Source organism: Merops nubicus, unplaced genomic scaffold (assembly GCF_000691845.1).
Source record: "Merops nubicus isolate BGI_N331 unplaced genomic scaffold, ASM69184v1 scaffold10514, whole genome shotgun sequence".
NCBI lineage: Eukaryota > Metazoa > Chordata > Aves > Coraciiformes > Meropidae > Merops > Merops nubicus.
Genome location: NW_008602262.1, coordinates 2,950 through 30,469, shown reverse-complemented (window position 1 = coordinate 30,469; position 27,520 = coordinate 2,950). Strand labels below are relative to the sequence as shown.

The following is a 27,520-nucleotide window of genomic DNA, read 5'->3' as shown; positions in this document are numbered from 1 at the left end:
TTTTTTTTTCAACACTTGAAATCAAATACTCAAATTTGATGGACCTTTTATATATTAGAACTCGGGATCAATGCTGCATGAAGTATTTTATTTGTTGGCTGGCATTTTTTTCTGGAAACTGTATATAAAAGACCTTGAGGACTACAGGGTCATGGAATTCATGTTACACAGAAAGCTGCCTGACATTACTGTCAAAATACCTTTAAAAAGGCAGTTCATAGACAGAAAAATACATTTTACATTCAGACATTTCCTCTCTCAAAAGCAAAGGAATCTCAGAAGAAAAAAAAAAAATCAGTAGTGAAGGCCACATTTTGCATTTGATGAGCTGAAATGCAAAAAACAATTAAAGCATCTTGTAAGAGAAAAACAGAACAAACACAGAACTTCTGGAAAGTGATGATTTAGTTGACGGGGTGGTCAGCATGGAAACTGTTGAGGATGCTACAGCAGAACTGACCACAAACACAAGGGAATATGAACAGGAACATAGTACAGGCGTCAACTAGAAAACTGTAACTTGCCAACTTGTAAACAAGAAAAAGCATTTCACAGATTAAAAGTTCTAGGGAAGTAAACTTCTTTAAATTATTTTGTCAGTTCAACCCTGATTTAAAAAAGTATGGCTAGCAAAAATACATAAGCCTCAGCATATTTATAAGTCTTGATCAGAGCAGCCATGAGCCTTTGATAAACGGCTGGAAACAAACACCCTTCTACTAAGGATGAAAGAAAAATATTCCATTCTCTTCTTTCTCTCATTCCCCAATCCACACGTGTATATGTAGAATTCACATGCTTCAAGAAAATCTTGATGCTGCTATAGATTGAGACGTGGGGAGACCGGTGGAGGAAAACAGACAAATTCTCTTAAAATACTACGGGCCACGTCAACATTATTCTGGGCAATTTCAAGTGCCCTCTTGACTTCTTCAAAGGAATAGCCCTCTCCCATAAGTTTTGCAATTTTTGCATCCACGTTTTCTGTGGAACTGTCAGAGTTGTACGCTTTCCTGTGGTGTATTTCTGGTGCAGTCCTCCGAGGAAGTGGTTTAGGGGGTCTGGCTGGTGCTTGTGAACCATCTGTTTCAAATAAACAAGATAGAAATCATTATAAATTGGCTTAATCTTATGTTATAGACAGGTCAAGGCTCATGAAGCAGTTTAAAGAGTAAATTCTAAAGAAACATGAAGAGGTATTTTACTTATATACCTCATTTTAAAATTCAGAGAGAAGCTGAATTCCTCAGGAACATCCAAAATGGAAATAATAACTTGCATGTTCCTATCATATTATTAAAACAGTATTTCACTAAATTATCTAAATTATCCAAAGCCGGAAGAAAAAGAAAGTATTAAACAGCAAAGATGCTGAAAATAGTCACAATTTTAAAAGCTCTCCACTCTCAACCCAGTTTGAGAACTTTTCCTTAGTCTTAGCCACAAATAAATTTGATCACAGTTTTATTCATGACCTTAAGTTGTGCAGAAGATGGATGAATCCAACCAAATGTGCCTGACTGAGGAATATTTTTCATATATTGATACGTCTTGCAGATTCTGTTTCAGTCAACTGCAGTTCATTTCATGCATAGCAGCTACACATAAGTATAAAAATAACTGTTTTCTTGAAAAAACAGTTTTTCATGTAGTGAAAAATTTTATGTAGTGAGAACACAACATGATCAGTCCCCTCCACTCCCCCTTTTGAAGTATCTCCCCTTTCCTTCTCTTCTAAGCAAAGGTTACCTTCACAGTTAATGTTGCTGCTGAAAATCACAATGTGCTGATGAAAAAAGTTAATATTCAAACTTGCTAATCTTCTCAGAGTCAAGAGTTTTGTGCTCAAGTAAACGGTACTTTACTGAGACCTCTTTATCCTCACTGATTCCACAATAAGAAGCTTAAATACAAGCAGGCATAGAGCACAAAACACTTTCAAGAGCAAAGTATTTAAAAAAAAAAAAAAGCCTTTAATCCTTCAAAAAATGTTCTAAAAAGTTCCATCAGCAGTGAATTTAATAGCTAAATTAGAGGAGTTTCTGGCTGTGATACTTCCTGTTTACTTACACTGACATCAATAGCATTTTGTAGCAGTAAGTACTTCAGAGACAGGTTTTTTTAGTAATAAAAGAATGTTGTATTTTTAGTACTGCTATTACAACATGCTAGCTCATAATGCTGGATGGCGAGAATTGTTATTCACCTGAGTGCACTAAACATGTCAGATGAATGAAAATACTTCACATTAGTGCATGTCTAACCAAGGTGTATTTTTCTCTCAAGTTTCCATGCATTCAGACGAGTGTTCCATTAATTTTAATTCCATTTCTTAATTCAGAGGAGATAAGCAAATAATGCTTCTAGCAAGCTAGTGATATCTATATAACAAATAGATGAGAGTAATTTTATTAAAAATTTACAGTAAGGGGTTAAGATTAATTTCTCTTATTTCATTTGCCAATTTTCCTTGCAAACAGTTCTGACACAACCTACAGATAGTAAGGGCTATTTCATGGTTTTTTTCAGATTTCTTCTCGAGAGATAAAAAGAATTACAAAAAACCTAAATATTCTAGTAAACACATCCGAAGCAGATCCAAACCCACTATGAAGGTGTGGAAGATCCATGAAACACACTGGTTTGAGATTAACTACATCTTAGGAAATGTGGTTAATCACTAAAAACCAAATCAGAAACAAGTTCAAATTCCTCATTTCACTTATTTTAGAAAGCTCAAAACTGTAGCAGAAGAGTATTCTTTATATTTAAAATAATGGTATATTGTGTTAAAACCCAATCAGTTCTCTTTTCAAACATTTAAAACAGTTTGAATACACACAGTTTGTTATGGACTTCATTTCTAGAGGATAATTCCTTATGCATAGATCAGATCCTTCTATATGTGTGTTACATGAGATATTTTTTGCTCTACCTGGTCTAATATAGGCTTACAGCTGAAGTAATTTCTTGTATAAAATTGTCACTTTTCTGAAGCTTCCAAACAAACTTTATTAAGCAATCTCATCATTTAGAAAGGTCATGCTTAATTCTGTCAGCAGATTTGCAACATAGGCATTTTATTCTCACTGAAGTGACATCTTTCTACAGCACAGATAGATACTTTCATATCTTCAGCTCCCTCTCTAACTCAATTCTCATTATTATTTTTATAAGCTCTGACATCTCTTTCAATATCTTCACATCCATATAAAATTTTAGCTGAAGCTGGGTATCACATTGGATCCTGAGCTTAAAGATACTAAGCCTAAGCTGCATGTCCATCTGGACACTGAGATAGAGGTATTTAAGCAGGACTTTCTTCCCCAACCTCCCATCCTCTCTGATGTTTCAGCTACCTTATGCCTGACTAAAAAGTCAAATAGATTTTCTAATTGTGAATTTAATTAATAGTTTCTACAGCAGGGAGTTTCCTCTATCACTCTGATTTCTGTAATTCAGCAGTCCATTTAACCCTTAGGTAACAGGTTAGTATAAAGGCAGACACACCCTCACTTAATAAGTGCTTAAAAAGGGCAGAAAAAGTTGTGGGAGCTGTGTGGCTCGGTGGGAAGAAGATATCTGTAACAATGCCAACTGCCTACTCCCCTCGGCTGCAACAGGTCCCTCTTCTTTTCCTCCCTTGCTGCTTCTCCTGTAGGCTCCACAGTCTTTCATGCACAGACTGAGAAGCACCTGATGAACAGGTGAGAAAGGCTTGTTGTGCAAGGCCCTCTGTGGACCAGTGGCAAGCAGCTACACCGAATCTAACGGGGGTACAGGAACAAAGCATACCGGGGGGCACCTGTGCTAGGGCACCGAGAGCAGGGAGAAAGGGAGAAAGGAGTAACTGCACATATTGGTTCATTAAGCTATTAGGTATGATCTTCATATTTTGCATTACTGTGGCACATTATTCCCTCTAGGGTTAATTGAAATGCACCCTGAAATAATATGAGACACCACCCCTCTAATATTTCTGTGTAAAGAAATTTAAATTTACATCTAAGTGCTTTAATAAGGCCAGGTGAGTGACCAAGCAGCAGAAAAATATACTTCACTAGCCATTTGAAGCCATTTTGTACAGAATAGCTAAATTTGGTAAAACACAGCAGACGTCCATATTAGGGGCCTGATTTTCTTCTACCTTTCCCATGTAACATTGTCTGTGCTTAGGTGAAACATGCTATTAGCTTGCTTCTATTATAATAATCTTATGAAGTTGTATGTAACAATTTTAAATAAACATGCCATTGGGAAAGTCAGGTGGATAGCTGAGAACTATTTCTTAAGTGTTCAATATTGAATACCTTGCTGAATTAGAATAAATTTCTCATTACATGTTAACGCTTCAGTTCAGCATCATGACAGCAATCTTAAAAACAGTCCAAATGAAGCACAGAAGTTAAAGAACTCCCCATGACACTCTAGGGAGCCAGTGGCTAAATTATAATTAGATTTTAGCGTGAACTACATTTCTTTTCCAGTTAGTTCAAACAATCACCATACAAAAGAGCTGAAATGAAGAATTCTGTGAGTGAACTTCAGAATAAATGCAAACCCAAAAGCTCTGGATACAGTTACAGTCTCTACACTGTGTTTTTAAGTCACAGATGAAGGTGAATAAGTTCATCTTGAAGCTCATCAGTTCTGTTCTATGGAATTACTGCCACTGTAGAAACAACTTTCTAATTAAGAGTATGACATGATCTATCACAGTTTTCATTTAATTAAAACAAAATTGAATATCTTGCTGTACATCATGCCGACTTAGAATTATATTTATAGTAAAGGTCGACATGTGGGTGTTTTGGAAGATGGCTGTGGGAAACATACAGACAGCAAAGTATTTATTAAGTAGCATCAGAAAGCTCCAAGATCTTAAATAGCAAGCATGTTGCAGTAACTTAGGAAAATTAAAAATTGTTCTATCACAGAACTACAGGAAAACTTGGTAGCTTTAAAAGATAGTTATATAATTTTCCTAAGTTGTATTATAAAAGAATTAAGATGCCCTAAATAAATGAGGTTAAAATTGTAAGACAAATAGATCCGTCACAGAGTCACACATAAATCCTGCATTATAAACCTTTTTTTTTTTCTTTTCTTAACAATGGGGAAAAAAAGATAAATACTGTTCTATTAATAGAGGTATCCTCCCAAAATGGTACTATTTACCAAAGGCATCACACTAATTCTCAAATGCACTATTCATGAAAATTTCTGTAGCACTCTTCAGGCTTAATTTTCCCTATACTTTAAGTTGGAAAAATACATTCTTTCCTATACCCCAGCAGAGTGGAAGTATGTATTCCTCAGAAGGAGAGATATAATTACTTTTAAAAAACATATCATTTTTTTAGTTGTGATTGTTGCAATTAAACACTGACAACAATTACAATAGAAAGACTAGAGAAACACGTCCCTTCCTTTCTTTATGCGTCAGGAAAGAGTTTTCACCCACAATTTCCTCTTATCTGGAGAATAAATAATACCTCAAAGCAACACTTAGCTCTTTCTTTATGTGGTCTCTCCATATAGCAAAACAATGTAGGTGGGAAAATCCTCCCCTTCCCCGTATACCATGCACATTATTTTAATTAATTTGAGTAGATTTCCTAACCATAAGCAAAACTTCTATGGCAGAGGAATTGCTTCTGGAACTGTACCTGTTCTGTTGCAAATTGAAGACTGAATTTTAATAAGTTCTGGTTCTTGTTCTTTTATTAAAAAACGTTTTTAAATTTTCATGAAACTGCAGACAAACGTATTAGTAAAAGAAGACGAGAAAATAATAATAATTTAGAGAGTAAAGCTACTTTTGGTTTTTTAGGAACAATGAAACAAAGATGAGATGAGTGTTGTTCTTCAGGACTTCTGACCTCTTGTGAGCTTTAAAGGTGGCAGAAAAATCTCTGCCTTTCTCAAAAAATAACGAACACTAGAAATCACATAAGCGTTCACTTTGACAGCTAGTGAAATTCATGCCATGATGTCTACATCTACAGACAAAAGGTAGCCACTTCTGCCTTCATTGCAGAACTCCAATCTCTGTTATCTTTTGATGCTTTCATATTTTTGTAAAGCATTTGTTACCATTGCCATTTGTTGCCCAGAATGACAAAAACTTCATTAGAATTTATGGATGAAAGTTATTTGCTTCATAAAGTTGTAATTTTCTTAAAAAACAGTTTCTACCTTACCTGAAGAGGGAGGAAGTTGGTCATAATCTTGAGATGTCCTATTAGTTTTGACATTTTCTCCAGTCACTCTACGAGCAGGTGGCAAAGGAACATGACCAGATATAGGATCAAAATGGGGATCTGTAATAACAGAAGAAAAAAGGTGTCTTAGAAAAATTAGAAATATTATTTGGGGTAGGGAGAGGGCTGATACATAGAAGCTGGACTTAAAATAGCCTCCCTTCAGACAGAGGTGCAATGAATTCAAACAAGTGTTTCCCCCATCACATGTGCATATGCACATATACATCCAAATTCAACACTTGCATAGCAGAGATGTAACTATGTCTTCAAGTAAGAAAAATGAGAGCAGAGCTCAAAGGCTGCCTGTCCTCCACTGACCAGGGCTCTTCCGTTTCACCCATGAGGCACCTTTCAACTACCCAGCCGTGACACTGCTAGGATTGTGGCCAGCAAAGTGTGGAAGAGGTTGCAAAGCCTGAAGCAGCACAATTAGAAAAATTCCAGCTATTCAGTTTGGCCACAGTTTCATAACACGTCTATGCTTCACAGTACACAAAAACTTTAGGGCATATTTCCTATTCATTCAGTCCCAGCTATGGGGAAATATTACAGGGAATGGTAAAGGCTGTGACTAGGCTTTTCAGTTCTTTCTGCTGACTACAGGAACAGAATTTTAAAAATGAGAGCAGTACATAGTCCTGGCATACTGTGTCTTCCTTTATTTATTTATTTTTAAATTTGGCTCTTAAAGTTGTAGCTGAGCAAGTGTTAACATCATTCTGGACCTGGTTCCTGCTCTGGACTCATAAAAGTGTTTGTATGTTAGTGCAACTTTTTGCTGTTGTTGATAATGAGACTAGTATTCTAATCTGAAAGGCCCTGACGAATAGCTGAGAAATCACCCCCAAGTCTTGTAAGGAAAGCAATCATCAAAAACTCATCATAAATCATCTACAGCCCTTTATTTGACAAGCTACAAGGGGAATAATATGGCTTTAGAAATACCATATGAATGAAAAAGACCAATCCACACAACCATGCATGGCTAAGTGGATGCATGTGTTTTGAAGACTAATGAACACTGCTGCTTCAATATTGTATTCACTATGCAAATATGAAGAGCCATAAATGGCTATAGACCATTTTCCAGATTTTTACTTAAAAACTATTAAATGTTCTTTTAACACTATCAGTGATGTTTTTCAGATTATTTGGAAATAATGCTTAATAATTCAAAACTCTCTATGTCTCTGGGAACCACACACAGACAGTCAGAGCTCTTATGTTCCTGTCGGGGGGGTTCTGTTTTTCCTCTCCATTCCTATTAGAACTGAATGGTGCCCTGTGTGTTTCTGCAAAAGATGACAAAATTATCTACGGGGTAGATAATCCCTGAAAATATTCCTGGGATAAATTTAAGACATGAACCCTCTTTGGAAGTTTCTAGAGAGAGGAAAAAAAAAAGTCACTTCACAGATACGCTCTTCAACCCAAAAAAAACCCTGATGTAATCTGACTCATGAAGCAAATGTGTTCAACTTAACTAACCTGACAATCAAATACTTTTCAATTCAAAGACAAAAATCGTAAATGTGAACATAGCTTTTATACCTTTCACAAAAATACTGGACTGAAGAAGCATCACCGTGATTCATGGGGAGACATAAGTGAACACTTGACTTATCAAAAAGATTGTGAACCACAAACATCCGCAAATGTGCTCACAGTTAGTACAGTTTTGCAGCAAAGTTTCACAACAGTTCTAACAAAGCAGGACGTTCTTTTCCCTTATTTTCTATTTTTTCCCCAAGCTCCAACTTGAAGATAAACTCCATATATTATGCTTTACTATAGAAAACAACGGAGCTGACAAAAGGATACAAACTAGTATCGCAAATTACAGCAGAAAACTTGCCACTTTACAAGTAACAACTCTTACTAGAAAAGTACAATTTACCAAAATGTATAGCCTGGTATAGAAATATTAACCTCATTTCATTACTTCATAATAATGAAAACCTATATCTTTTTATATTCTGAGTTGTTTTATCTCCACTGTTTAAAAAAAACCCCACTTTTAGTATTTGGTATAGACAAAACTGAATTCTGAAGCCTGATAACAGCTTTACCACAGAACAAATAAGTTTCTGAAGTAAAGGAAAATGAAATAAAGAATGCTATTTCCTTTGTATTCCTACCAGAATGAAGGAACAGTTCATGTCCTGAAGAAGGTCGGCTTCCTGAGCCAGAAGGTTTTGTGTGCTCTATCATGCTGTGCCGAGCAGGTGGTGGAGGTGGGGGTAGCGAAGGGGCTGAGTTATCAAACATCTCTTCGCCTGCATTTTAGGAAAGAATTATTAGATAAGCAAAATTTAATTAAGAACTGTAGAATAATGAGTGATGCTTAAAATTGGCTTCTCTCTAGCTGCTGAGGCCTTTACTCCTAGGGTTCACCTAGGAGTTCAGTGACTCCAGTAATGAAAATGCAAACCTGACTCTTACTATGTACAACTCCCTTCTGAAACATGCTCTGAATGACCTTTTGCAATGCTCAGTTTCTTTTCTGGGATGGGAGGTGAGATTTCTTTTAGTGGCTCAATTGCAAAGAGTGTATTGTAACGAAAGCTTCACTGAATATCACTGTAGAATAACAGCTAAATTTCAGTGGCTAAGCAAATATATTCTTATTCAAACACCAATGCTGACCACATTGAATCTACTGCATTTACACTGTGTATTATCTTTATCTTCTGTTCTAAAGCTCTGACCCCAGACATAAACTGAATTTTCTAGAGCTTGTCAAAAGGATGCACCCCTTACACAAAGGTGGTGCAGACAGGACTAGTGTTACCAAGCAGTATGATTTTAATGTATTTTTCTGTCTGCAATTCCATGTACTGTTGCAGAGTACAGAGAGGGACCAGAGAGAGCATAGTGCAGGAACACGGCAAATATTCAAAAGGTTTTATGGACCAGAAAATTGGATGATGACACATATACAGTCATACAGTTGAGTTTGTCAGTGAAGGTGTCAAGCACATCCCCATTACACATGCAGAGCTCACTGAATTTTGTGTAGGAGAAATGAACAGAAATCAGGTTTGGAAAAGATAGCTTTTGGTGAGTGAAGGCAGCAGTGAATTTTTTAAAGAATTCCAGGGGGGGCTGAGGGGCAGTGGGAACAGACACACAAAGTTTTAAATTTAATTTAGCTTTCTTTGACTTAAATATCACCTCTTTGATAAAAGAAATTGAATTATTTAAGCTATAATAGGAAAACCCCTCCTCTCTTGCATTAAATTGCAATACTCAAACTTCATATTAAGGGAGGAAAAATCATAATTCATTTTAGGGAAAATGGTTTTGCTTTCTTTAGAGCTTGAATACAGATTTAGTATGCCTTTTCATCTGTCTTGCACAGGGACTTACAGACCAAGTACAGACCATTGACACAAATATTCACTTACAGGTGTAATATTTAGCCCATAGCTTGTTTGGTACTCAACATACTCAACACTGGTTTCTTTTCAATAAACACGGCATTTGGTTCATCTAGGCAATGTTAATCATTAAATGTAATCAGCAAAAAGTCTGCAACCTAAAGGGGGCACCAGAAGATCATAATCGGAGGGTGTCCTGTTGAGCAAAGAGCTGTGTTTTGGTTTGTCTCTGGTAGGAGGTCGTGCAGGTGGCAAAGGTACCGGAGCAGTAGGTGCATCACAGACATCTCCTGAATGACACAACCACAAGAAGTGAATGTTTTCTTGCTGTACCCCTAGAACAGCATATTTCCTTGATACATAGGAAAAAATAAAAACATACCTAACTCTGGATGTTTTGATTTCTTCATCTCAGCAGTAGTACTGTGTGTTCCATTCATTACTCCAGCACATTGACCATTCTCACATACCCTGAAGACAGACATTAAACAGGAAGCAATCGACCAGTTATTCAAGTGTTAATTCCTAGAATGACCAAGTACCTGAGCTGCAGTCCATAACATGGAAATTAATGGAAGATGATAAGCCACATAATTTTTAAAGTTTACAGGTTTTATATTGATATAAATAACTGATTAACCACCAATAAAACTGCTTTGAAGGATTTCTTGGTGGGATACTGGCATGGCTTAAATAACTTACTCAAGGCTGTAATACAAGACAGAGGAAAAACTAAGATCAAATACAGTCCTCACTTCAGAGCTCAGCTCGTTAGTTTATTCACATAGTTAGGTCACAGACTCAATTCTATTCTTCCTTCCCCACTGCTGAATTTTCCCTATCAGAATTATGAAAAAAAGGAAATGTGGATTTTGGTAATTATCCACACTGAAGTACACAGAAAAAGTCATTACATAAAATAAAACAACAACAAAAATTCAAACAAAACACTACAACACACCACTAGCAGTAACAGATTTAAATAAAAATCTTAGCCAGACATTATTAAAAAAAAAAAAAAAAAAATTGCCAAAGCAGTTTTATAGGCGTCTGTTAATTTCTGTACCAAAAACCTCAGTCTTGCCAATACTTCTCCCACATTTTACTGATTTTATTAGAACAGAAGCATATTACACCCTCAAAATTAAACAACACTATCAAATTAAATATGAAAATAATCTAAAATAAACAGTAGGAAGCTGCCTATAATTTTGTCAGAAAGATACTGGTGATTATTTTTGTAAGATTACTCTGTTGGAAATACAGCAGGGAAAAACAGAATAAAAGTCTTTTCATAATATTAAATATTTTTTAAATAAATGTGATAGAACTGGGAAATTACTCCTGTCATTGGAGTGGTGGACCCTGCATAGTCAGAAGGAACAAGAGAATTTCTTTGGAAAAAGGCCACCATGCTAAACAATTCCAGCTTAAAAATAAAAATCCCAACCCACCATACACCATTATTACTGAATACTGGCAACTCTGCTAGACTTATATACAGCTAAAAGTTCAGATCTTGGGCTTTTACCAATAGTATGAACAATAATAAACCTATCAGCTTTGGCCATATGGCAAGAAGGAAAGAATAAAGGTCTGGAATCATTTATAATATATAAACAGGAAAGAGGAAGTGAAATTGTGTTTGTGGTCCCAAGAGTTATAACTAGGAATAATGAAATAAATGTAAGAATAATTACAAGACTTAAAAACAAAACCAAAACAAGAACTAATGGTAAGAGCTATTTTGTTAGGAATTAATTTCCCCAGGGAAGTACTAGAGGAAGTGTTGCTTCTATCTTTGAAATTAGATTGGTTCAATCTCTCAAACACAGTGGACACAACACTTCCTTTCACTCCTCAGCATATACACTAGATAACTAAGAATATTTTCTACTTTAATTTGAATCTGCTTTGCATTTTCAATAACCTAACCAGACACAGGCAGAAAGATAACTTAACATGGCACCACTTCAGAAGTATTCAGGTCATAATAAGCCCAGTTAAGCGATCCATTTACAAATCATGCTGAAATATATGTTTACATCAACATTAAACATCATAAATAAGGGCAGCAAATGAGTACTAACAAGCAAGCCTGCTGTCCTTTCCCTTTTGAAAAAAGCTTTATTAAGAAAAACTAGTGAATGTAATAATGTATCATTCTTCTAATAGTAGCCTAATTAGTAATGCTGAAATTCTTTCCCTCCATTTCTTATTGCTAAACTTGCCCCATACCTGGGAAGATATGATCAGCAGTAATAAACCAGGCAATTAACTGATCTTTCAGAAAACAGGATTGTGAATATTTTTTTTTATTATTCTTGTAAAGTTTTTAGCATTGTAATATCTACTGGTAAAAGAGCAAAAAGTCTTAGATGCAATAAAAGTTTGGGGGTAGGATGGAAGAATTACATATTTTCTAAATTATAAAACATCCAGAACAAATTTGGATGTTTTTTGGTTTACTAAAAACTCCGAGTACTATCTATGAACTGAAGAAGCAACACTTGAACAACAGAAGGTGACACCAGGGGATACAGATAAAAGGTGCTAAAAATTTATGGCAATTAAAAAAAAAAAAAAAAATTGTTGTTAACAGTTTTAACTGAGAAGTTAAGCTTTTATTGAGAAGACATTAAAAGAAGTGCATTAGAAGATACAACATCAACCTAAATCAAGATTCTTTTTAAAAGCTTTGTAACTCAGCTTTCACATCTAAGCAGTGACTTAGCCTCTTTTTAGCTAAAAGGAGACATTTTAAGTATATGGAACATTATATACATTCATACACAAATAGTCAACAGGATATTTGTTGTTGTTGGGTTTTTTTTAGAAAAATGTTTTTTTCCAAGTTAAAATTCTCATCAGAATATCTGGTAAGAAAAGTTGGTGGCTTTAAGCATAAAGCAATCTGAACAGCAAGCTGAGGTATTTTCTCTGTAGCAAGTCCTACATTAATGCAAAAAAACTCCACCATAAGAGCAAGACAAGTAGACTACCTAAAATATAAGCTAAACACTAGAGAAAAACCTTTGAAATCATCCTTCCGTCTACAGCCTCTATTCATAATTACACAGGCCTGGTGAAATCCTGTACCAGACAGTTGAAAGCACTTAACTATCTTTTTCTTCAAAAGAATACTAGAAAATGAAAAGTTTCTAGTTTTCCAATCAGTTTTCTCAAGACTCTTTCAGGGTGCACCTAGATACTAGCATTTTAGATCAGGTCAGGTGTATGAATTGAAACAGACGTCTGCAAATCTTCTATGACAAGGTGACCTGCTCAGTGGGTGAGGCAAAGGCCGTGGATGTTGTCTACCTGGACTTTAGTAAAGCTTTTGACACTGTTTCCCACAGCATCCTCCTGGAGAAACTGGCTGCTCATGGCTTGGATGGCTGTATGCTTTGCTGGACAAAAACATGGCTGGGCCCAAGGACTGATGCTGAGTGGACTTAAATCCAGTAGGCAGCTGGTCATAAGTGGTGTTCCCCAGAGCTCAGTACTGGGGCCAGTTCTCTTTAATACCCTTATCAATGATCTGGATAAAGGCATTGAGGGCTCCCTCATTAAGTTTGCTGACTACACCAAGTTAGGCAGATGTGTTGATCTGCCTGAGGGCAGGAAGGCTCTACAGAACAATCTGGACAGGTTGGATTGATAGGCTAAGGTCATTTGCATGAGACTAAATGAGGCCAAGTGGTGGGTCCTCCACCTGGGTCACAACAACCCCATGCAATGATTCTTCCCTGGGGAAGAGTGACTGGAAAGCTGCCCAGCACAAAAAGATCTGGAGGTCTTGAATGATAGCTGCCTGAGTATGATCCAGCAGTGTGCCCAGGTAGCCAAGAAGACCAACAGCATCCTGGCTTATATCAGAAACAGTGTGGCCAGCAGGACTAGAGAAGTGATCATGCCCCTGTACTTGGCACTGGTGAGGCCACAACTCGAATACAACATTCAGTTTTGGGCCCCTCCCTACAAAAAGGACATTAAGATGCTGGAGTACATTCAAAGAAGAGCCAGAAAGCTGGTGCAGGGTCTAAAGGATAATTCTTACAAGGAGCAGCTGAGGGAACTGGGATTGTTTGGCCTGGGGAAAAGAGGCTGAGGGGAGGCCTTATCACTTCCTACAGCTACCTGAAAGGAGGCTGTCGTGAGGTGGGGGTTGGTCTGTTATCCCAAGTAATGAACGATGGGACAAGAGGAAACTGCCTCGAGCTGCAGCAGGACAGGTTTAGGTTGGACATTTGGAAAAATTTCTGTTACTGACAGAGTTGCAAAGCAGTGGAACAGGCTACTCAGGGAAGTGGTGCAGCTATCATCCCTGGAGGTATTTAGAAGACATGTAGATGTAGTACTTAGGGACACAGTTTAGTGCTGAGCTGGAAGTGCTGGGTTAACGGTTGGACGTTATGATCTTAAATGTCTCTTCCAATCAAAATGATTCAATGATTCTATTATTTTAAATCATCCCTACTAAGAGCACTTTGGTTTACATTGCAGAGAGGTCTCAGAGCATGCACACTCAATTGCTTCTGGATGATGTTAAATCAAAAACTCTCCATCAGGAGCTCATCCAATGTGCTGCAATTACTAAAGCATAGTCCAGCCACAGGACCATGTTAGGGCTCATATGAATTCAAAACTTCCCAAAACAAACTGTGGAGGTGGGGCCCTTGGAGTCAATCAGTTCCCTCTACACACTCATTCCTGTTGCAGCACACTACTTACTAACCTAGCCAGAGCCATCAGAATCTGCTACATCAAGGTAATCTGCCCACATACTGTACTCATGTGTTGCAGATGACTTCTTGTCTACAAAAGGTTCCATCCTGTGTAACTCTAGTCATGCAGGCAACTCACTCTCTGTCAGACAACTCTGCATGCTACAGAAAGACATTCCTATGCAGAAGCAGAATACAGCTTAAAAATGGCATAGGTAAAAAGGATCAGGGTGGCTGCCTTTTTTTTTTTTACCCTTTTTTGTTGGCCAGCATTCAGAGTTTTATTAATATTTTTTTTCTCCTTTGGTTTTTTTTTTTGTTAAGTCTCATACAGTAGATAGGAATTCAGGCACTCAAGATCATAAAGCTCCTACAACTGTGTACAGACAACTTCTAAACAGCAAAGGTTGGATCAGAATTTCCAATACAGACAGAATTTTTAACCTGCTTGCAAGGAGTGACCAGACTACGACCTTTATTCCACCTATTCTAAATTCTGATTAGAGAAGTCTAAAAATTGTAATTAGCTAATTCTGGAATGAGAGACATGTCAAGCTCTATTGATGGTTAGTCCATGACATCACATTCTGTCAGGAGAAAAAAATGGCAATATGTCACTGCAATTTTTTAATAGCAGAAGAGTGAACTTTTTAGATCAATACTTCATATTAAAATAATATTTTTCTCCTGCAAGACCAGTAGAGAATTGGCCCTTCTTTTTCTCAAGACTTATTCTCTTAGTTCCAGACATTTAGATTTTTTATAAGTTGAAGTTCAAGAAGTTCAGCAAGCCTTAAGTTGCCATGTCCCTTGGCTCCAGATCTCCTTGCCATAATCCATTAATAATTCAGAACTGTGAAAGTTTGGAGATATTATTCCAGAACAAGTTTAAAGCAGAAGAGATATATTTAATCTGTATTTAAAAAAAGGTTCTCTTCCTGAAAAGTATGAAGAAAATATGCTGTGAAATAGGCTCAAAACCCAAAAAAGACGTAGTACACATGGGACAAAAAGAGAATAAAGGCACGTACAGTGCCAATGCACATGTTTTTCAGTACTGTGTTGCTTCTTAAAATAAATTATATAAAATGTGAAAGTTAAGATTTTCAAAGCTGACTTGGGAGTTTCAGTCACATACTTCTCCTTAAAATTAAATTTTGCAGGACTTGTGGGGGTTGAATCTCCTCATCAGTTCTGAAAACCTCAGCCTATAGGAAAAAAGAATCAACTGCAGAAATGTTATTCAAAAGAGAAAAATACCCAGTTCTGACACAACAGAAATACAATAAAGTGAACTTCACAGGTTTATGACTGTGGTGGTGGTAAAATGAAACAGAAGTGCAAGTAATCCAAGCTTGAAAATATAAGGCATTTTAGAAGGCAGGCAAGCTTAACCACCATTTGCAAATGTTTAATCCAATTAAATTTGGGGAAAAAAAGAGTTTTTGTAAATAAGTTTGCCTTCAAGGCTGCTAAATGACCTTACCGAGGTTTTGTGTTATGACCATGAGGTGGTTGTGAGCTCAGTATTACAGGATGTGAAGATGGAACTTTGTATTCATCATCATCATCTGTGTGATCCCTTGATTTGTCAGACAGAGAATTTGCTGAAGGAACAGGGCACCTAAAGAAATGAGAAAAACAACCTTAGCCTAAACATTATTAATACGTCTGCTATATAAGGTAGCAAAAATACCACGTCAAACAAAGTCGTAAAGTTACTGGCTTTTTTGTCACCAAAAATATATAGAGAAAAGGGCAGCTGACCTTCTAAGAGTTAAACTGCTACTTTAATCAAGCACAGCAAAGCAGAAAATTGCAAAGAATGATACTACTAAATGGGCACTTACAAGGCTTAACCTGTCTGCATTTGCCAAAAGAACTAAATAGAAGTTAAATCAGGGCAGATAGTATTTAGCAGTGCTCGGTAAGGCACTGGATGTTCACCTTTTGAGTGAAGTCTTGTTCCAGCCATGACATTACTAGACCCCCATAATTTGCCTGTATTTTAAATTATTTTTACTTCAAACAATAATTGTCCACCCAGACAGTAAGTTGTAGCATGTCTTGAAAGAAGTGAAATCACAAGGAAGAGGCAGACTTCACAGTCTCCATTTAGAGGTACCAAGCAGCACCTGATTCACACAGCACCCTTCTTCAAAAAGGAAACACCTTTGCCTTTCACTATTTACTGTAGACGATGACATGTGACTTCTGAGAATGAAACCGACTAACTAACCACCAGGAGAGGAGTACTAGCCAGTCACTAAACGAACAAATAAATAAAAAAAGGGAGAAAGAAAAAGAACAGAGAAAGAAAGGGGCAGATGTGCTGCTTTTGTTTCAATGTATTCAAAGCCTAGAGTTCCCTAGCTACCTGTAACTTCTCAGACACTTTCCTTCAGGCAGTAACATACTTTTGACTTCAGAAACATGCTTATGAAAGGTGGGAATCCAGCTTCTGTTGCAAAAACATACTGGCAAAAGATGGGGGAAAGAAGATTTATAGTACTGAACTGCAAATTTTATACTGCAGTTTTCAACCACCTTCTACAGATGGAACAAAATTTCACATAGCAATGCAGTGTGAAATTGATTTTTTCCATCCTTCATTTCTTAGATGGTCAAGAGGTTTCTGTCACTGCCACACAGACATTTAAAGAACAGAAAGTAACAATGTACAGGGACAATGAGAACTCTGTAGTATTCTCAGCTAGACAGTTGAAAGGCCCACAAAGAAAAAAACGCCTAACTTCTGTGGATGTGCAAGCACTCTTACATGGCAATCCAGTATGCTCTGGAAATGTTTATATATATATGTGTGTGTGTGTATATACACATACACAAATATATGTGTATATACACACATATAATATGTATTCATACATATACACACATATATATACACAATTTTATATAAGCCTGTGGTTTTTGAAAATAATCACAAATTTAATTGCTAGTTTCAGTAGATAGCAATATTTGAAATTTTAATCTCTAAACCACAAAAGTCTAATATTGAGCAACACCTAATGTCCAATACTGACCAAATTGGGTTAGTGGTATTGTTTGAAGCGATCTTCAAAGGTTGTTATTGGGGAAACAAAAAATAAACCAACTCCTCCTTCTCTGCTGAGAAATTGTGACTGGTTTGGAGATATTATCGAAGAGGTAAGTTCCAAGTCTCTTGCTTCTGAATATTGTGTAGCCTTAGACACATCTCTCACACCTGAAAAGTCTCTCCTTAGCTTTAAAACGAGGAAAATACTTGCCAGGTTGTAAAAATAATGTGATTAATACTTGAAAGGTGCTTTTGATTTGTAAAGCAGTAGAAGAGCTAAAGTACTAACATACTAATAATATACTCTCCATTAGTGTACTAAAATTGTCCTAAACTTACATCATATTTTATTAAAATTTCAGAAATAATATTTTTTTAAAATTCATATTGCTCTTCTAATTTACTCCACTTGCAATGATACTTGACTCAAAATCTCTTTTGCACCGTTCTGCTAGATGTCTCTCCCCTGTTTCTGCATTACTGAAATTTCTCCAAGATTAAATTTTTTTAAATCACTGTTACTGTTATTCTAAGACTAACTCTATTGTTCTACACAAAACTACCCAGTAGGATAAACAGACAAATATTTTATAGGGTTTTTTTGTAACTAAACAGCTGAATATTGTAATTTTAAGTGAGACATGAAACACCTGGGCATCTGTTTATCAAGCTGGTGAAATTTTCTATAATTAAACTGTCAAAAACTTCTTTACTTTTACATCTTTACAACATTTGTGTACAGAGGAATATAAAACTGACCAGTACACTGTATTTATATATTCTTTACTTCCCCCTCCTACTCCTAAAGTGGAAATATTTTTTAAATTTAAAGTCAAAATTATGTTCCAGTAAGTGATGACTTTGTATAGTCGCTCTTGTTGAACAGAAGGCTAGATGTCAATCTCACTTATCCTAACGATCACCAAGGGCTGAAGGCAAAACAGGAAAAGATGTGAGAATTCATTTTTGTTGAGGCACTTAATGCCCAGCTTAGCTGTAAACAGATCTCCAGGAATACCAACATCTCATAAAATGTATTTCAGGGAAAAGCTCCCTGGTAAACTGACTCACAGAACTTGGATGCAATGAACTTGCAGTGCATGTGTTTTGAAATCAATCCCTTTAATATCCCTGCTTACCGTGCTTTGATGTGCATGGAGGAGTGCACAACTTGGAATACCTTTCAGACTAAATCAAAATCCAGAATGTATTTCAGGTGTGCCCCTACTGTGTTCTGACAGCTAAAGACTGTTCAGATTCATGGGACAAGAGTATAGCAAATTGAACTGTTGCTTCATAACCTGTACAGTACAGACTTTAGCTCCTTACTGTCAATTCTTCTGTCCTATGCAGAGTACTACTTCCTAATGTAGAAAAAAGCTTTAATCTTGCAAGGCCTCAAGCGAACTCTTTCTCAGCAAAGTAACTGTTAAGTTATATGGACCACACAATCAAGCCAAAACTCATCAGTTGCTCATAGCAACTGTCCTCAAGTGTGCTTCCCTTAGGAAGTGTGCTTCACTTTTAGAGCAGTTCATCTTCATCCATAGAGGAAGACAACGTTTTCTGTATGTCACAGGGTAAAGCCTGCAATGCAATGATCATTGTCACAGAATAGCTGATGCATCTAAAACCCACTGACTTGCCAAGCTATTAGCTAACAACATGTTGTGTCCTCCAGAGCATCATCTCTCAGATATCTGGAACCTGTATGTCAGCAGTGGTCCTTCTAATGCTGTTGGAGAAGCATCACACTAAAAGCTGATTTCAAGGGAGCCATGATTTCCAAGCCCCAGTTGCCTTTAACAGAACTATGATTTTACATTCAGAGTTTGTTAGTGAGATAGAAGGGATATCATGTGAAAAAAAAATTCTTTCAGTGCTACTTTTCCCTGAACTACCTCTTAACTAGACATTTCTAATATATTCATAGGCTACAAAAGGTACTTGGACTTCAATGTCTCATTACACTGAGAAATAGACACTCTCTTACAGAAAATATCCCTGTGGTATAAAGCAGTTTTGAGACAAAGAGGCCAATTTTCTATTGATGTAGCAAAATGGGACCTACTCACAGGAATAAAACAAACAGCATTTAACTAGAAAATTTTGAAGTTTGGGGGAAGAATACTTCTCTATCTTTAACACAGAAGTTTCATTTATTTTTTCAAGAATAAAATAGTAATTTGATCAAAACTGCTAGAAATAATCTGACATGATTAGAGTGGTCCAGTAGAAGAATAACTGTTCTGACATGTAAAGTCAGCAATATAGTGGCTCACTGGAAAATGAAGATCAGATGCTTGGTTATCCAGAGTCTAAATTTCATTATTGAAGTTTGGTTAATAATAATCAATCAAGTAAAATGAAAATAAATCATCACTGTTTCCAGAAAAAAAAAGACACTGGTGCTTTTCTTTTAATGTAACTTAGTAAAGATGAAGGAGTTGTGTTTGTAGTGTCATGTTCAGTAAAAACTGATCAAACAAGTTAAGTAGGATATTTTAGAATTGTGAAGATTCAACTAAGGGTTGTTTTGCCTTCTCATTATTTAGACTAAGACAGTACATATATGATCAGCGTATCCTTCAGTCAAACCTTTGAAATTGAAGATCTATGATAATAACTACAAAGAATAAAATGCCTTGGAGCTGTATGAAACAAATTATCTCTCAAGCCACAACACTGCAGAGAGCAGGGAAAAATGAGAAACCTCCACCAGATTGACTTCAGTAGCAGAGCTGTGGAAAGCAAAGGTATTTTGGATCAGGAACAGTTAAGCATATTTATGAGGGTTTACTGTAGTCAATCTAACAAGGAAAAATACACCATAAGAATATTCTCTCCCACATTTCAAATTAAATCATTATAAACATTTTTAGGTTACATTTTTGAAAGCAACTGTTATGGTTAGTAGAAATCTTAGACTTACTAAATAGGGCATTTTCGAAGATTTTTTTCTCCCTCCTCCCCAGTTTTTCCACCTATGTACAGTATTATAGATTATCAGTGTATTTTCTAGTGGTAACAAAACCTTAATTTGAAATAAATTTAAAATAGACATATTAAGAGTTTCAAAAAACAACATTCAATGATGAATTTTTAATTTTAACTGCCATTTTATGTGCCATTTTAAAGAATCACAGAATAATAGTTCATGTTTAGCTGTTAATTAGATAACATGAACTTCTTAGCCCTAGGTATAGATAGTTTTTACATTTTAAAAATCAAAATTAAAACCAAATTGTGTATTTTTTAAAAGGTGCAAGTACAAAACCAAATGAGAAATGAAAAGTTATTTTCTTCCTCAAAAGTCTATGGAGTTTGGGTTTAGGAAATGAAGATCTTTTGGCTGGAATACATAAGTTTTCTATTCAGAAGACTTCACTTAATGAAGATACTCCTTTTGATCAAGCTAAAGCCACACATTCTAGTTTTGAATTGGCTTGACATGGATTTTGAACCTGACCACATTGCTACAATATCCTGTGGACTTCCCAATGAACACTAGTGTATGTATACATTGTACTTTGATTCTAGGCTACATTTGCAAGAGTCTGAGTAAAACATGGGATTTTCATGAAGCAGAATGGTTTGCTTTTTCATCTCTATGAAAAATGAAAATAAGATTCTACCATTCTTCAGAATTCAATTTAATACAAATATGAAATATTTGGAATATCCAAGTATTTAGTTTGTCTGCGAGTTGTTGCTTTCTCTGACAGAGCATGCAACAGCCCCGGATTTGTATTATGGAAGGAGTAGCCAAACCAAGGAGATCTGTTTATAAGGGGATTGACTACGTGAGGTATCCAACCAGTACTCCTGTGATACCCTACCTCAATCAGGTTAGATCACAACATTCAATTACAGAAACGTCTGGATAATGTTCTAAAGATCATTACTGAACTGAAAGTAAACATGGAGAACTTCAAATCAGCATTTGTTCCCTCTGAAAACATGCTTCTCAATGAAAGAAGTTAGTGTGCCTACACCTTCATTCTAGCACTCGGGAAGAGAAAAACCAGCATATTGATGAAATGCTGCAATGTATTTGTCTTTTATGATACTGCTAATTGAACAACAATGGAATGGGTGCTGAAGATATGGCAAAATTACACATAAATGAGAAAATCCTCACAATTAATATGTACTAGATGGCCAATTATTTTAACAGCAAGAATCACAAGGAGTGCATAGGGAGGAAGTTTTAGGATAACAAACATTGTGATCTGCTCTGATTTTCTTACAAAACAAAACAAAAAAACACTTCCAAGCTTTCTAATTTAAATATATGAGTTTTTTTTCCTGGATTAAATCCTGTGTGATTGAGATTCTAAAGATACTAGGAAAGTAGACAGTCTCTGCTCCCACTGTCAAATGCCTGTGAGCAGGATCTGCCACAATTTATTTTCTCTTCCTATAAAAATGTAGTATGTTCAATTAACATTACAACTAATCCCACTTAATAAATACAATTTATGTCTCCTTCACAAAACTACATTAAGCTAATGGAAAATGTATCACTCAGTTATGTTAGTTCATTTTCTTTATTTCTTTTCCCCATTTTTATTTTAGCACCAGAGAATCAGTGCTATTTCCTAACATTAATTAACACGTTTCTTTCATAGATAAAGTCAACTTACTTTATACTAGGGATGACAGAGGCAGCTGGAAGAGGGGGTGAAAGCCGTGGAGGGACATCGTATTCTTCATTTATCAGATGACCATTTGAAAAGACCTAAAAATAAAATCACACAAGACTTACAATGGGTATGTCCTCCTGTTTATTATCATGGATGTTCATCAACTAGGTATTACAAAATAGACCACAAGAAGACTACAGGTAAAAGCTTTCCTATGAGATCGTACTGCATAGCTGTTATACAAGGTGATTTTCATACCTGTTTCAGCTCACCCCAATTCTTGCGAGCTGTAGAACACGTTAGCTTAAAATTTCACCACAAGTGGACTTTTCATGTCATGTTTACTAGATGGACTAACTGCTTGGGGGAAAATAAACATTTCAAGATTCTGAACTGATCAAGTGAGAGAGATGAAGTACAGTGGGAAAACAACAGGTAGAGCATGATAAACAATGTTTTTTAAAACTGTGACACAGTAACTGCCAGAATTCATACTCCACCCACAGGACTGTCTTCCTGATACTTGGCTTTTACCAGTAGCATAAACAAAAAGCACCACAAGCAAAATTTTGGTGTTTTCCCTCAGTGGTGATAAAAGCACATTCTGATTATATGTAACATCATAGATTTCCTAAGCATCTTCCATCATTGACGTCAATGTTCTTTACCAATACCACTTGAATTTCTGCAACATACTTTCAAAATAACCAAACCATCAATATAAAATAAAATAAAAAATGGAGATAGAATGGTTATATGGCTTGTGACCTTGGCAAAAAGGAAACAGAAAAAGTTATGATTTCTAACTACCGTGACTTAACCACAAATCCATCCTTAATAGCACAAAGCTATGAAGTCTTAAAGTAAAAAAAAGAGCAGTTCTGAGTTAATAACCTGCTCTGTGAATAAGTTACTGAGCTGTGTTGATAAAATCAATTAGAGCAGAACTAGGAGTCTTAAGTTCTTAGGCCACTACCACCTGATCTCTTTTCAAATCTAAGCCTCCCAACTGTACTGTCTTGCAAGCTGGCTGAAGCTACCTAATGCCAGAACTAACCCCTCTATGCTCTCCTCCCCAAGTATCTTCGATTACTATATAGATACAATCCAACACAGCAACCAAGGACAGGAAAACATACTTCTCCTGTGGGTGAGAAGCAGATGTCCCCAAGCCAAACCAAGCTAGATAATCAGTGGAAAAGTTGCAAGTCAGAAATCTGAATGCCTTCAGCCTTGAAAATGGATTATGGGACATGACACTGGACAATTGTTCAAGAGAAGTCAAAAGCTACAATGGACAAACTACAATGTATTCTAGCAGCTGGAATTCTGACTTAAGTCCAAAGGGTGAAAAATTCAGCTAAAGATGTGTAAACAATTGACAAAGAAAAAGGCAGCTGTGATGCCAATTATCCTGAATAAGGTTTAGAGCACTGATGATAATACCAAATCAAACAGTGCAGTACTGGGGTTGTGTCACTGAGACTTTCAAGGATGCTGCCCATTTAGCCAATGGTAAACATAGAATTAATTACTCATGTTTAGCTTGGCTTTGGATGGATTTGTTTCCCCTTTCTGTGTATTAAGGCTGCTTAGATCTATTCCATTGGAGTATACTGAACATCATGACTAATTTAATGCTTTTTTGAAAATAATATTTTACTGATGAATAACACACCTGACCTTTAGAATATTTAGCTTTTTATGTTGACGTACACAATAAATCTGGCAATTTTAGTATATCTGTATACATCGCCCATACGTATTGCCTACATTACGGATTAAAGAGGTTACTAAGTCTTCATCTCACCCATGATAAATGTAACTGGAACATCTACTATTCTATCAGCAAATGCAGACAGAATTTTGGCATAAGACACTTCCAAAGTGGATGTGATTCTATGTAACTATACTGTAGCACAGAGCGATCTAACATTATCATTCAACAGCTGTATGGATGATTTGCTAAAAGAATACAGCAAATCTAGATTTTTTTTCTCCATGCTAACTTTTGAAGCTTTCATGTTAAAATTGTAACATGTTTACATGTATTCTCATGTACTGTTGCTTTACAAATTACAGTATTTAACAAACCATTTATTTACAACCACTTTATTATTAAGTATGAAACAGGAAGAAACAGGCAGATCAACACTGGCCCATATGAACAGTATGTTAGCCAATGCAAGACAACGGTGCAGCAGGGTATCGAATTAAGATGCAACACATTCAGCCCATTTCATACCTTGGCACCTTCTGCAGGCAGCTCGTGGCGTCTGTGTTTCCTCAAAAATCCTGGATCAGAACTTACACGGTTGTGCCTTCCATTCATGTTTGAAATTGCAGTCAGTCCTGCTTTGGGAGAAGCATCACTCCCTATTCGACATCCTACCAACTGACTTGTCCCAAAGACGTCCCTGGGACACCAGCCCTCGAGGGGCACGGGCTGGTCTCTGGAAGGCACGCTCTCCGGGTGATGCAGGTGTCTGCTTATCCTGTTGTCCGGTGGAATTGGAGGGGGTCTCTCCGGAGGGGGTGGCGGAGGATCACGCAAGGGAGGTGGTGGTGCTGGCAGAGGTTTGTCTTGTTTCCTCACCATACAAGGAGAAGACTAAACGACACAGTAGGTTACAAAAGTTACACATAGGCATGCATATTTCTTTCAAGATCAAGTATGGCTTTTGCCATTTCTAATCTAGGTATTTTCAAGGCATCACAAGAGTACTTGCCAGTAGGCTAAATATTTGTCTTGTCTTTGCATTCTGCAGACTACCTGGCCTCTCTTCAGAAAGCATGCCCTCAGATTCTGCTGTTGCATCAGTAACCCAAGCAAGGAGTGAAAGGGAGAAAAGTCAGCTGATGGTGGCAGATATATCTCACCCATAATTTACTTTCCGGAATTCTTTGCTGTAATGTTTTGAATCATTTATTGAGCTGCTGAAATTAATCGAGAGGAATGTTTGAAAAACGCAAACAAAACCCAAATCCAAAGGACTTAGTGACAGTGAATGAACACAAAAATCCAATGATTAGGGAGTGAGTGGAAGAAGAAAACAACTACTTTGGTTTTAATCTTATACCTAGGCATGACTCCACTCTTCATGCAACATCCCTTCTCAAGAGTGCCTCATTAGTTTGAACTGCTGTTCTTTCTTTCCAGGTAACAGGCTTAGTATGTAGTTATGTTTGCAATTAGCACATCTGCAAACAACCTTTGCCAGAGGACTTCCTTTCTCGGAACTGAACGACATAATAAATGGCGAAATGTCTCCTAACATTTCCTAATGTGGTCATGTGATAATGTTTTCTAAAATTATTAATACTAAAAAACTGACAATCAAGTTACCCAAAAAACCCAACCAACCTTCTACAGGTAGCTGTGTAAGAGTACACATCTGATAAACCCAATACACTTTCATTAGGAGTGAATTACTAACAGCATTTCACAAAATAATAATCAGGTCATGTCTTTACAAAATGTTTTCATCTCACCACTAGCTACCATAAGACACACAGGGAAGATTATTTCCCTTGGGAAGCGTAATTCTCATAGACTCTGGTAGTACTGCTTAGTATTACCACTTGAATAGATAGTGGTCACAAAAGCTTTACAGTAAGAATAGTATTTGCTCTCACTTCACAAGTTAGCCCACTGTAACTCTTTGAGCAGCACCTCAACATGTTACATAGAATGAAAATAAAGTAAATTTTATCTGCAGATCTGTTTATATAAACAGGACAGTATATTAAATAAAGAAGTGTTTAATTAAGCTGCTGGGTAAGAAAAATAGTTAATCTCACTGTCAAGACAGAAACCAAGGCTGGGTCCAAATTTTTTGTTCTAGCTTATAGCTATAATTATTGTTATTTTCTATTTCAGAGAAAGAGAAGAGTTTTTTGACTGAAGTAGTAGCTTTGGCAGGACTAATTTTTTAAAAGTGTGAAATTACTTTTTGTTGCCCTCATCTTCTTTCTCTCGTGCTGCCAAATTTTTTTTTAGAAGTTTCAAAGGAAAAAACAGCATTTTTAAAGTAACATCACTGGAAAAATTTAAAGTGATAATAATAGTATTTATGATTTTCTATTCTTTTAGAAGACATGAATTTTATATGCTATTGTGAAATTAATTCTTTAATAGATGTGCTATACGTGTAACACATATCCTCAGCATATTATAAATTCCCTTACATAACATGAGTGATGAAAGAAGATTAAATGAACTATTCAAACTCCTATTTTTTTCCTGTAAATCATAAACCACTAGAATCTTAAAAAGAATTTGATTTTCAAGCTTGAAGTAAAAACCTGACAAAATAAATAGGGTACTTCATACTGGATTAGTATGAGTACGCAGGTTTCAAGTCATGTTTTGAACTTGAATTTGAGTTCATCATCTTAAAATGAAAATTATAAATTTAATTCCCCCTCTCTATACAGCAATTACAAAATGATCACCATATAATAGAGAGCAATAAACACAATGTTTGTTCTCCTTCATGCTTCTCCACTCAAAAAAAAAAACCCAGCCACTAAAACTTTAGTATCATTAGTTTAAAAAAAGACAGCATAAAGGTTATTATCTAAAAAGTCATTATTATTTCCCTTGCAACTTGAGTCATAATATATGACATTTAAGGTTTTGAAACAGTGTATCTGTACATATTTTTCTTGTAAGTGTACTGCGGAAATTGAGCATAAATCATCATCAGAGCACAACATATAATTTTAATGAGATAATGATCTTTAAATCTGTTTTCAGGAATCTTTCATTTCTATTTATTTTCATGAATAGGGATTTATTACACAATGGATCCACTGCAGCAACATCTTTAAAATTCTGACCATAACCAAGCACAATGTAATCATCAGACAAACACGGGTCACATTTGACCAACACATGTAACTGTAACCATTAACTATGTAAGGTTTTATGCAAGGGGACAAACACTTGTCAAAGTCAAATGAAGGAAGTAACTCAATGTGCACCTAAAGTTTTTCTAAGCTACAAGAAAAATTAAAGTTCTTTCATGCAGAGTAAACTTCTGAAAAAGAAAACACACATGGAAAACTTCAGAACAGTCAATCTTCCAAAACAAACAAGCAAACCCACACCTTGAAAACTATCAAATACAATTTTTCTCAATATTTGTGTATAAACTCATAATGGTTGAGTAAGACTTACCTTTGGTGATCCAGTTGGGCTGGCACATGGTGACCGTGCTACTCCCTTCTGAATAAGATCCAGACGAGGAGGTACAGGTGGAAGACTAAGATGTGGGATTTGCAGGGGGTCTGGAAGTGGTTTTCTTCTTTGTGAAAGAGGTGAAGATCCCGGGGAAGTCACTGGTGAATTCTGCCTCTCATTGCACTTCAAGACAGAAAAAAAAATAATACTATTTGCCTGAAGATCAAGTAAATGATTTCCATTCCATGACTCAAACAT

The 27,520-nt window shown here is 36.2% G+C and overlaps 1 protein-coding gene across 1 annotated transcript; it reads right to left on the bottom strand.

Moving 5' to 3' along the window:
* Positions 1 to 387: 387 nt before the first annotated feature.
* Positions 388 to 27,520, bottom strand: LOC103771012 (E3 ubiquitin-protein ligase CBL-B-like). The gene is made up of 9 exons (XM_008938294.1): positions 27,260 to 27,520; positions 24,323 to 24,688; positions 22,078 to 22,172; positions 15,860 to 15,997; positions 10,029 to 10,117; positions 9,805 to 9,936; positions 8,405 to 8,542; positions 6,204 to 6,323; positions 388 to 1,083 (listed from the first exon to the last, which is right to left on the bottom strand). Exons 1-9 carry the CDS (start codon positions 27,518 to 27,520, stop codon positions 821 to 823), a joined length of 1,602 nt encoding a protein of 533 aa, XP_008936542.1. The 3' UTR covers positions 388 to 820.